Raw genomic sequence first — 12,164 nt, forward strand, 5'->3', positions numbered from 1 at the left:
CGGCACGACATGAGAACCCCCTTATCGTGGCCGCTGGGAATTACATACCCGATCTGAAGACCGAATGGTAAATAGTCGACGTCACCCAAAACACGTCATTACGGATCCTCCCGATCCATTAACGGTGCTTTTAGGTACCACAAGCACCGGTCACCGTCCTCGTCAAACCCGTCGTTTACGACGAAGGGCTCGACGAGCGAATTAACCCATAGACACAGCCCACTGTGTTTCTCGCCGGATCTTCTCAGTGACGTCCTATGTTTTAGGTCGTGATAACCTGATGATTATCGTCATCATTACTTTGTTTTAGCCATTATTAAAGTACTTAGGATTGATATTTACGGGCCTATAATCAGTGGTGGATTTACACTAGGGGCAGTCGGGGCAAGCGTCCAGGGCGGCAAACTTTTTAGGGCGGCAAAATGTTGAAAGTAAAAATGTTTTTTTAGTCTTATAGAAATTGCTCAATAAAACTAATTAATTCTTTTATTAATTAATTTTCTTTTTGATTGATGAAGTTTAATTAGTTTTTCTTTTTTTTATGTAATATAATTTTATGAGACCCTTAGTCAGTAAAAATTTATAATTGTTAGAAAAAAAACAAATATTTATTTATGTTTTTTTTTTTTTTTTTTTATTGCCTTTGTAGGCAGACGGGCATACGGCCCACCTGATGGTGAGTGGTTACCGTCGCCCATGGACTTCAGCAATGCCAGGGGCAGAGCCAAGCCGCTGCCTACCGCTTAATACTCTCCACAAGCCTCGTTTGAAGAAGGACATGTCATAGCGCTCGGGAAACACCGTGGAGGGGAGCTCATTCCATAGCCGGATGGTACGTGGCAAAAAAGACCTCTGGAAACGCACTGTGGATGATCGCAGTGGCTCCAGGTAGTATGGATGAACTCTACTCCGGTGGCGGGCGGTGCGATGGTAAAAACGAGATGCTGGTATCATCTCGAACAATTCCTCAGAGCACTCCCCATGGAACATACGGTACAAAATACAGAGGGAACCGAAGTCCCTCCGCAGACCCAGAGGCTCCAAACGATCCGAGAGAATGGGATTATCGACAATCCGAACGGCCCTCCTCTGTATGGAGTCAAATGGAAGAAGCTGGTATTTGGGAGCCCCAGCCCAGAGATGGGAGCAGCACTCCATGCGAGGCCGGACTTGTGCTTTATAAAGCAAAAGTCTTTGTCCAGGCGTGAAGCACCGCTTCGCTCTGTTGAGGACTCCCAGCATTTTGGACGCCAACTTGGCTTTGCCTTCCAAATGACTCCGAAACTGGACATCGCTCGAAATGTCGACCCCAAGTATCCCGATACTCTCGGAAGGTTGCAGGGATACTCCTTGGAATTGCGGCGCCATGACAAAGGGGTCCTTCTTCGCAGTGAACGCGCAAACTTGTGTCTTTAACGGGTTGAATTGAACCAAGTTCAATTCACCCCATTTGGAGACTCGCCCCAGAGAGTTCTCCACTTCAGACACAAGTTTTGATCGTCTCTCTTGCACCACGCTCCGAGAGAGACTCTGATGGCCGATATATCGCGCATCCTCCGTGCTGTCATCCGCATAGCAATGCATGCCATCAATAGACAGCATGTCATTGATATACAGGATGAAAAGCGTGGGGGAGAGCACCGAACCTTGTGGAACGCCAGCGTTAATGGTCATGGTATCAGAACAGTCACCGTCTACAACGACCGTGATGCTCCGCCCATCCAAAAAGCTAGCGATCCACTTGCAGAGACCCTCGGGGATTCCGTAAGATGGTAGCTTCGACAGAAGTGCCCTATGCCAGACCCTGTCGAAGGCCTTCGCGATATCAAGGCTCACAGCAAGAGCCTCGCCCTTGCTCTCCAAGGCTTCAGCCCACCTGTGAGTAAGGTATACAAGAAGATCGCCAGCTGAGCGACCGTGACGGAAACCGTACTGTCGGTCACTGATCAGCTGGCGATCCTCCAGATACTTCAGGAGTTGTATATTAATTATTCGCTCCATCACCTTGGAAGCAAGGAAGTTATCGCGATAGGCCTATAGCTCGATGGGTCCGACCGGTCACCCTTCTTGGGGATAGGGTGGACGTGGGCAGTCTTCCATGAAGACGGAACCCTGTTAGCGCAATAAGAGATACGATACAAACGCGTTAGCGCAGGCGTCAGCTCAGGGGCGCACGTTTTCAGAACCACTGCAGGGATGCCGTCTGGCCCGCTCGACTTATGGACGTCCAGGAGTCGGAGTTCCCGCCTGACTGCACACTGTGTAAAGCAGATCTCCGGCAGGGAACTATCACACCGGAGGATGTTCGGTGGTGTGGCACCCCCGTCGTCCACAGTCGAGTTCGAGGCGAAGAGTTTGACCAGAAGGTCAGCCTTCTCTTTCGCACTATGGGCCAGACTGTCATCGGACTTGCGTAGTGGTGGGAGACTAGACCTGCAAAAGTTACCTTCTGCAGCTTTGGCGAGCGACCAAAAAGCACGGCTCCCAGAGGGATAGCTCTTCAGTCGCTCGCCAATTCTAGCAACGTGCTCCGATTTCGCCCTGGCAATAACCTTCTTGTAGGACCTGGAAGCGGCGTTATATTTCCGCCTTTCCTCTGAGATGTTAGGATCCCGACGTCTCCTAGCATCATCCCATGCCACGTATGCGGACCGCTTGAGGTGTGCAGCATCCCTGCTGGCATTGTTATACCAGGGTCTGCTGCAACCCCCAACGGGCACTTCAGAGGAGGGAACAAACAATTCCATCCCCTGGAGCACCACGTCTTTAAGACGGTCCGCACAGACGTCAGGATCAGCAGAGGAAAAGCAGAACCGCCCCCATGGGTAGGATGCGTAAAACTCACGCAATCCCTCCCAATCTGCTGACAAATACTGCCAAACTCTTCGATACCTGGTCGTCGTTGGACGACTAGGACGAGAGAGTGGTGTGGCAGCACGGATAAGGCAGTGATCAGACGATCCAAGTGGAGCGTCGACCACCACACTGTATCCGGCTGGATCGGTGGTCAGCAGAAGGTCCAACAGAGAAGGCTCGTGCCCCTCAATATCTGGGACACGGGTGGGCTGTGTCACCAGCTGGGAGAGGCCGTAGGCCAAGGCGAAATCGTAGGCAGCCCGACCCGGGAGGTCAGTGGTTCTGGACCCCAACCACTCTTGGTGATGAGCGTTAAAGTCTCCAAGAACCACCACCTCCGCAGATGGGTACTGCTCAAGCACGCGGTTAGTCCCCTCTTGCACATGCTCTATCAGAGCTGAACCTGCATCACTGCTGTGGGACCTGTACAGGCACGCGTAGACTCGGGTACAGCCCCCGTGATCTACGCGCAGCCACAAGAGGGACAGGTCCCGTTGTTCGAGGCTTCGTAGACGGCGACAACAGACATCAGCCCGGACGAATACACACACCCCGGCTTTACGCAGGAAGTTGTGCTCCAATACGTAGCCGGGGTATTCAAGGTACGAAGTATCATCCGGAGCAGATATCTGCGTCTCCGTCAGAAAAAGAAGGGCAGGCTGCGCCGTCTCAAGATGGTGGTGTACGGCGTCGAGGTTACTATGTAGACCCCTTACATTGCTGAAATCCACATTAAATGTGGAATGGGGAGTCGCCGACAAAACCCTTTTCCTTTTTCTAACTTTCTTATTTTTTATTTGGTTTTTGGAATACATATATTGACATATGATAAAGTTTCCGCAATAAATTAGTTATTTTCATTTTGAAAAATAAAATATATAAACTATAGGTTTAGGTAAAATTCCAGTATTGGGGCGGGTTTTTTCCGGTGCCCAGGAGGGGCATTAAGTTTAAATCTGGCCCTGCCTACTTATAATGGTTTCCATTCGGTGTCTAGCAAGAACTGAACTATCGGTATTGACCAGTGAATCGGCCCATTATTTCGAAGTAATTCAACAATATAAAGTATAACTCACCCCGTCTTCCGGATTATTCGCGTACTGTTGCCTGAACACCTCTATTTCCAAATTCTGTAGGGCAGGCATCGATATGCTGTTTCGTCTCAGATTTGATCTCCTCGCTTCCACTGCTCTCTCGTTATCAATCATATCATTAGACTCTTTAGCTCCGAAAACTTTTGATGTCGATTCGCTGAGGTCCGTGGACTGCGCGCTAGGGCTGCTCGGCTTAGATTTATCCGGTTCTAGGGTGATGTATAGGGTTCCTTCAGGGGTGTTTACAACGATAGTGTCGCTGTCAGGTGAGGAATGTACTTTATCTAAGTCTTTTGTCTGGTTCTCGTTAACCTGCTTCGTCATTTGTTTTTGGCCGATGTCTTTGTAACGCTGTGGTCGTATTGGTTCATCTGGTTGACTAAGATCAAGCTCTACGCATTCATCGGCGTACGGGATCTCATCTGATCGCCTTGTGACGTCATTGAGGCGTTGAACCGCTTCATTGTGCAAGTTTGTGTCGGCCATGTTTCTATTTTGTTCTTATTTTATACTTTTCTGTAAAAAAAAAAACAATTTAATTAGGTTTTTTTTTTGTTTAAATTTGCTTGGTGTCAGTAATTTTTATACGAGTAATTAAATTTAATTAATTGGTCACTATTAATTTATATCTGAAGTCAGTTAACACGATATAAAATTTATTAAATTCAACTTAACTTAATGTCGTCGTGGCCTAAAGGATAAGACGTCCGGTGCATTCGTATCGAGCGATGCACTGGAGTTCGAATCTCGCTGGCGGGTACCAATTTTTCTTATGAAATACGTACTCAACAAATGTTCACGATTGACTTCCACGGTGAAGGAATAACACCGTGCAATAAAAATCAAACCCGCAAAATTATAATTTGCGTAATTACTGGTGGTAGGACCACTTGTGAGTCCGCACGGGTAGGTACCACCGCCCCGCCTATTTCTGCCGTGAAGCAGTAATGCGTTTCGGTTTGAAGGGTGGGGCAGCCGTTGTGACTATACTGAGACCTTAGAACTATATCTCAAGGTGTGTGGCGCATTTACGTTGTAGATGTCTATGGGCTCCAGTAACCACTTAACACCAGGTGGGCTGTGAGCTCGTCCACACATCTAAGCAATAAAAAAAAAAAAAAAAAAAAAAAAAAAAAAAAAAAAAAAAAAAAAAAAAAAAAAAAAAAAAAAAAAAAAAAAAAAAAAAAAAAAAAAAAAAAAAAAAACTTAAATTACGACAAAACTGGTTTTATGTAAGCAGTCGTAACTTTAAACATAATAAATTGAATATTAGAATATAATAATAATATCGTGTTCATTATTTTTAATGTATATACATACATTTAAATAGCATAGATTTTAAAGGAAAACTTTTTGTGTCTTTAGATCGTTCTTAATTTAATTTTGAGTGTTCGCAAAGGCACAAGATCGCGTAGCAACATAAAATAATTAACGATATGGATAATTCCCTATATAAAAATAATATATTAAAATAATAACTCGCATACAAAGTAATGACTTAGACGCGAGTTTGTGACAAAGGCTTCCTCAAGTTACAGTTCCTGCTTCCTCAAAACCGTGTATACAAAAAGTACCCCCCTCCTAATTTGATTACCAAATACCACACTACCTCCGATCCGCGTTCTTTAAATTCCTGCTTAACTATAGCAAAGTACTTAATCATGAGATAGTGTAAAAAACCAGAAAGAACAGCAGTTATACATATATTTTTTTTATAAAAAATGCTTCTCAGCGTCAATCAACTGAATTTCTCGCCGGATCTTTTCAGTGGGTCGCGATTCCGATTCTGTGGTAGATTCTGCGAAACACTGCTCTTACTAGTTTTTTTTTATTTCTTAGATAAGTGGACGAGCTCATAGCCCACCTGGTGTTAAGTAGTTACTGGAGCCCATAGACATCTACAACGTAAATGCGCTACCCATCTTGAGATATAAGTTCTAAGTTACAATGGCTGCCCCGCCCTTCAAGGCGAAACGCATTACTGCTTCACGGCTGAAATAGGCAGGATGGTAGTACCTATCAGCGCGGACTAACAAGAGGTCCTACTACTAGTAAAATGTCCTACCACCAAATATATGTACAAGTTTTCAATTAGTTTTGTTCAAAACAATCTAAAACTCTTTAGTATAGTTATTGCGTTCTCCATTCGGCTGTGTTGTTTGAGAGCCGTGGCCGCTTTGACGTGGGCCATTAGTGCGAGCCTTTTACGTGCCGTGAATCTTTTACGTCTAACACCTTAATAATACTAATTTAATTAATGCACACTCGTGGTATTTTCTTGCAAAGCACTCTGAAAGGACAGCGTTTATGTTTATACAAAGTTTTCTGTTCTTTCTGTGTTTACTAGAATTTTTTTTCCTTTTGATCTATATACATATATTGCTACCACGATTAGGCTTTGGCTTTCTGGCTTTTCTAGTTTTATTACTAACTAGCTGACTCAGCAAACTTCGTAGTGCCTCAATCGATAAATAAAAGACCTAAGCTATTGTATAAAATATACTTAAAACAAACAAAAGGAATCCGTCTGACGGGGGACACATCAAAGGAAAAACAAAATTGTTATTTTTATTTCATTCAGAGCATTTTCATATTTATCTATCCTTTTAAACCTTCTCTGGACTTCCACAAATTATTCAAGACCAAAATTAGCGAAATCGATCCAGCCATTCTCGAGTTTTAGCGATTACAATTTGAAAATTAAAAAAGCATTCTCGTCAAAGTTTAACAATATGTATTTATTTCCTTGATAAATCATGCAAATCGTATATGAATATGAAGATAGTGTGCAAAATTTCTGTTCTAGATATAAATTACAAAGTACTACAATTAAATAAAATTATATTGGTCGAAACGGTCAAACTATGTTTTATAAGTACTATCCCGTACGAAATTGAGGAATTAATAGGATCAAACTGAAATTAGACCGAAAAAAGTCCTTGTACTTGATATTGTTTTAAAAAATTCAGTTATAATTTTCAAGTCCTCTCCAACCCGTTTACAATATCAGTGCATACATTCAATCATAATTATTAATTATTTAAATTAGGCAAGCCAAATATCTCCGAGAGTCGTTAACGAATATTTAAACGTTTTAAAATTTTCTGAATATGCCCGAAGCAAAGCCAAAAAATATAACAAATATACAAACTGTTGAAAAACGTATTCGTAAGATCGTCAGCCCGTCAAAGAACACTACAATGAATTCTGAGCAAAACTGTATGAATCTCAAACGAAATGTCATTATTGTCGCGTTTTTTATTATTTCTTGTTTTTATGTATACAGAGATAAAAAGAAATAAAAACAAACTGTCAGAAAACTGCATGATTTCTTTCGCAACAGCCGGCGTAGATAATGCACTTAATATTTAAGACGCGAGGGGCTATTCTTGTTTCTCTGTCACTGATGCTCTAGCTCACAGAGCTCACCCTACTATAACGTGTTTTAATAGAAAGTAGAGCTTTAATAGAAATTATAAAAGTAGTGCGTCGCCGAATCTACTCCCGGCGTCGCGAAAACTGCACGAATTACAGTAGAAACACAAGTAAAATGATTTCCGGTGCCTATGGCTATGTTTACGACCCACAAATGGCTACCGTGGCTACATTGACCGCTTCTTGCCCCTAAGAACTTAGCAAACTTAGTATATAGAAGGATGTGTCAGAACAATCAGAAAACACCGTGCTTAGAGCCGCATAGTAGGTACGTAGCAAAATGAACTCTTGGAATCGCACCGGCGATATGATTGTACGGACAGAGTCTGGTCACACATGGTATGTAGAAGGAGAGTAATGGATCATTTCACACAGCTTCCGAGTACACTTTCCATCATTTTCCATGTAACACAAAGTACAAAGAACAGAACGCTAATACCTCTGCTCCAAGCCTTCCAAATGATTCCTGAGATGGAAACGACCACCTTATCTGCCGCGTGAAAACTGCCGCTTTATTGACGCTACAGCCAACGTGAATTTGCGTTCACGTTATGACGTCTATTGGTTCTGGGAACACAGCGCCAGTGTGCTGTGAGCTCATTAGCCCGCTCAGAAATTAAACTATGAGACGTGTATTGATAAAATAAATATTTGATAATGCTTTAAACAGTTTCGGTTAGAATTGGACGAGGCCATGGTACGTGGTGTTTGCGGCAGGATTATCGGTAAGATAACGTTTCGGTTGTTAGCTAGTGATGTCATTAAATGTATGGTCATTGTTAGGTTAGGGATGTTACTGAATGTACAAAAAAAGTAAAGGGGACTGGATCTAGGAGCCTAATACCGAAATTATGGAGAGAATACTGCCCGCGAGAATACTGTCGCCCATTTTGGAATTTAAATTCAAATATCCACATAATAGCTTTCCAGGCTCTTACTTTTTTTTTTTCTTCTATTGCTTAGATGGGTGGACGAGCTCACAGCCCACCTGGTATTAAGTGGTTACTGGAGCCCATAGACATCTACAACGTAAATGCGCCACCCACCTTGAGATATAAGTTCTAAGGTCTCAATATAGTTACAACGGCTACCCCACCCTTTTATCCGAAACGCATTACTGCTTTACGACAGAAATAGGCAGGGCGGTGGTACCTACATGTGCGGACTCACAAGAAGTCCTACCACCAGTGATTACGCAAATTATAATTTTGCGGGTTTGATTTTTATTGCACGATGTTATTCCTTCACCGTGGAAGTCAATCGTGAACATTTGTTAAGTACGTATTTCATTAGAAAAATTGGTACCCGCCTGCGGGATTCGAACACCGATGCATCGCAACAACGAATGCACTGGACGTCTTATCCTTTAAGCCACGACGACTTACTTAGGACAAGACGACTTACGACTTACTTCAAAACGAAAGGAAAGGCTGCTTCTGTTGGTAGCCAAAGAGGTATTCCAGTTAAGCGCGGGCGGGTAGGTTCAATCTGAAACAATTTGCTAACACTAGCCCTAGCAAGAGCAATACTTCTCAGAATCTACCGGATCGGAATCGCGAGCTACCTAGAGGATCCGGCTAGATTTTCAGTGGGTTATGTTTAGTCACATAAACCGTAAGGCTGTAATGCCTAAAGTCTAAATTAGAAAAGAAATCGCCTTTCAAATTGGACCAGATCCTAATACTACTGATAGAGAGGTGAGACGATTATCAGTAATAAATAGTTTGAGGGGTTGAGTTGACTAGATATTGTCATTTCGTAATTTGTAATCAAATTGGTGAACAAAAATTTTTTTTAGTTAACTGTCGTGGCTATTTCATGGTTTTATGATATTGTACTTTAAATGCCGTCACGTCGTATTGTGATTCCAGGCCGCCATCTACTTTGAGGCCCGTAATTAAAGTCTTCATAGCTGACTAAATCCTTTTTTGTCAATTCTGAACGCGTTGTTGCTTTAACACGGCATAAATAGGCAGGCTAGTGAGATAGCACGTTGCGAACTTGCAATATGCTCAGTAAGTTCTTAAGATAGCGGCTAGACTATAGAAAGTGGAAGAGATAATACTGCTATAACAGTAAGTATAGCTCGAATTATCTGAGCTCACACACTTTATCTTCTAATTATTGGAAGTCTGGTCCTTCGAATGAGCAACAATTAGAAACAGCACTGGTTTTTAAGCCTGACAATTTTATTATTATTGTCAGCCATTTCTACGAGTAGCAAAAACCTAAGAATATTCTATAAGGAAATGTATCTGAGGAGGTTCTTTAAAATTTTTCGTACGCAAAGAAAGACCTTGCATTATAATATTGGTTATTCAATTGAATAATGATCAAGTTTGAAAAGGCTATAATGACATATTTAGACGCCAGTCACGCACAACTGATCGTACAATGACCAAAAATAAATTAAGTATTCTTTCCGAACCCCCAAATTAGGAACCAATACAAAATATTGATTGTATATCGACAGGCAACGAGTATGTTGTGAGTTACAATGTGAATATAAATGAAAGGCAATCCTTCTTCTTTGTCGGTATCATACATTCTTGACAGAGTGGTCGTCCTCACTTCAGGTGTTGGTGACAAGCCTCACAAGACGCCGTTACTCTTCTCTGACGGCCGCCCTCCTCGTGCATTAATATATTGATGATTAGTCACTCACTTTTATCTGGTCAGTCCACCTCATAGACTTCCTTGTGACTTGGTATCCTCAACCTTTCCCTGGACCACAAGTCGCTCAAGACCCACCTCCTATCGGCGGCATGCATGAAATGTAGTATATCTTATTGAATTGATATACTAGATCGAAATCTTAATTATTTTGTTGAAGCACGGCAGAAATAGGTAGCTCTGTAATAATTAAAAGTTTGAGTTCGCAACACACCAGTAATTGTAGTATTTTATTAATAGATAGGTGGACGAGCTAACGGCCCACCTGATGTTAGTTGTTTACAGGTAGCCCCTAGACATCTATAACGAAAATGCCGCCACCCACCTTGAGACATTAGTTCTAAGTCTCAGTTTTATAGGTTTTTTTTAATTTGAGATTGAAGGATTACTAGTGGTCTGGTGGCTTTTCCAATTTCACCAGGACAGGAGAGTGAGCACAGGCTCAGCCAGAAGAGGTGGGATTTGCTAACAACTGCCCGAGCGCTTCCAAGGGAGACCTAACAACTCAAGAGCAGCTACCTCACGAATGAATCTACTACCGAATTGTAATCAAGAATTATTGGATCTGATAGATCCGTAAGGACGTGTCTAGGGCGTCGATGGCGACTGGCTTCTGCGTGATCAGGGTTCGAGGAGTAGTCAGCGGCAGCAAAGATAAGACGATTATCATGACGCACTCCTTATCGAAGTACCGTTCCGACGCTGATTTCATGTGAGCTTTATAATGCAACGGCCGCTCCACTACTAGTAAAAAAGCCAAGTTTTTGTGCGAGACCCAGTCCTTACTTGCATTGAAAACATAACTAAGGCTTATCCTGCGCAACGGAAATGCAAACTTTACATTATATCAAAAGGTCTTGTCGTTTATCATAGAAATATGTATTTAAGTTACTCATTCCCCAGTGTTAAAGTACGGTTTAGTGACGGGTGTCTTACATATGTAAATTGTAAACTAATCTATGCCACAAAATTTTAATCTGCAGTCAAATTATGATAACAAAATGAGTCACACCGTCATCATATCCTATTAAACCTAAACCAATACAAGGTTTCTTATCTCCTAAAAAACACATATTGTAGTCATAAACCAGGAAGTACCACTCTTGTATCTAGAAATTAACCAGGTAAAATTGGTTTTTAGTTAGGAGAAGTTCAGAACCAACCCACTTTGATAAAGCGGTACGACATGACAATCCTCTCATTGTGGCTGCCGGAAACTACATAGCCGATCCTGCGGACCAAATGGTAAACAGTCGACGTCGCCCAAAGCACGTCATTTCGGATCCTCCCTATCCACTAACGGTGCTTTTAAGTACCCCAAGCGCCGGTCATCGTTCTCGTCGAACCCGTCGCTTGCGACGAAGGGCTCGGCCAATAAATTAGCCCGCAGACACAGCCCACTGAGTTTCTCGCTGGATCTTCTCAGTGGGTCGCGTTTCCGATCCGATGGTAGATTCTGCGAAGCACGACTCTTGCTAGGGTTCTTATTAGCAACATCGTCAGGTTTGAGTCCCGTGAGCTCACCTACTAGTTAAGGTTACGCTGATATGGTCTCTCTAGACTCTAGACATTCAGCTTAGGTAGAAAAAAAAAAGAAAGAATCAGAACCAGCCTGATATTAAGTGACTACCGCCCGATCTTACCCCATCACGTCAACGTGCCCCATTATTAAAACCACGCATGCTCTGGGCAGATATATTTGGCAATAATTTTTTTATCTGTGACATAACCGCTATTTCAATGACAATACTCCGATCTAAGTATTGTAAGTCGTCGTGGCCTAAAGGATAAGACGTCCGGTGCATTCGTGTTGAAGCGATGCAACGGTGTTACAATCCCGCGGGCGGGTACAAATTTTTCTAATGAAATACGTACTCAACAAATGTTCACGATTGACTTCCACGGTGAAGGAATAACATCGTGTAATAAAAATCAAACCCGCAAAATTATAATTTGCGTAATTAATGGTGGTAGGACCACTTGTGAGTCCGCGCAGATAGGTACCACCGCTCTGCCTATTTCTGCAACATCCTCTTCTACACAAACTTGTCAAGCATTGTATGTGCATTTACCTGTAACTTTGTAATTACGCCATCAGGAAGTACA

At 42.6% G+C, this 12,164-nt stretch overlaps 1 protein-coding gene across 1 annotated transcript in view; it reads right to left on the bottom strand.

The window, feature by feature from the left end:
• The window catches only part of LOC101744314 (myogenesis-regulating glycosidase), a 61,352-nt gene that overhangs the window by 43,457 nt on the left and 5,731 nt on the right, over positions 1 to 12,164 (bottom strand). The window contains exon 2 of the mRNA XM_038018459.2: positions 3,933 to 4,466. Within this exon, the coding sequence (XP_037874387.1) occupies positions 3,933 to 4,436 (504 nt within the window). The 5' untranslated portion in view covers positions 4,437 to 4,466. The remainder of the gene's footprint in view (positions 1 to 3,932; positions 4,467 to 12,164) is intronic.

The sequence above is a fragment of the Bombyx mori genome, chromosome 21 (genome assembly GCF_030269925.1).
Source record: "Bombyx mori chromosome 21, ASM3026992v2".
NCBI lineage: Eukaryota > Metazoa > Arthropoda > Insecta > Lepidoptera > Bombycidae > Bombyx > Bombyx mori.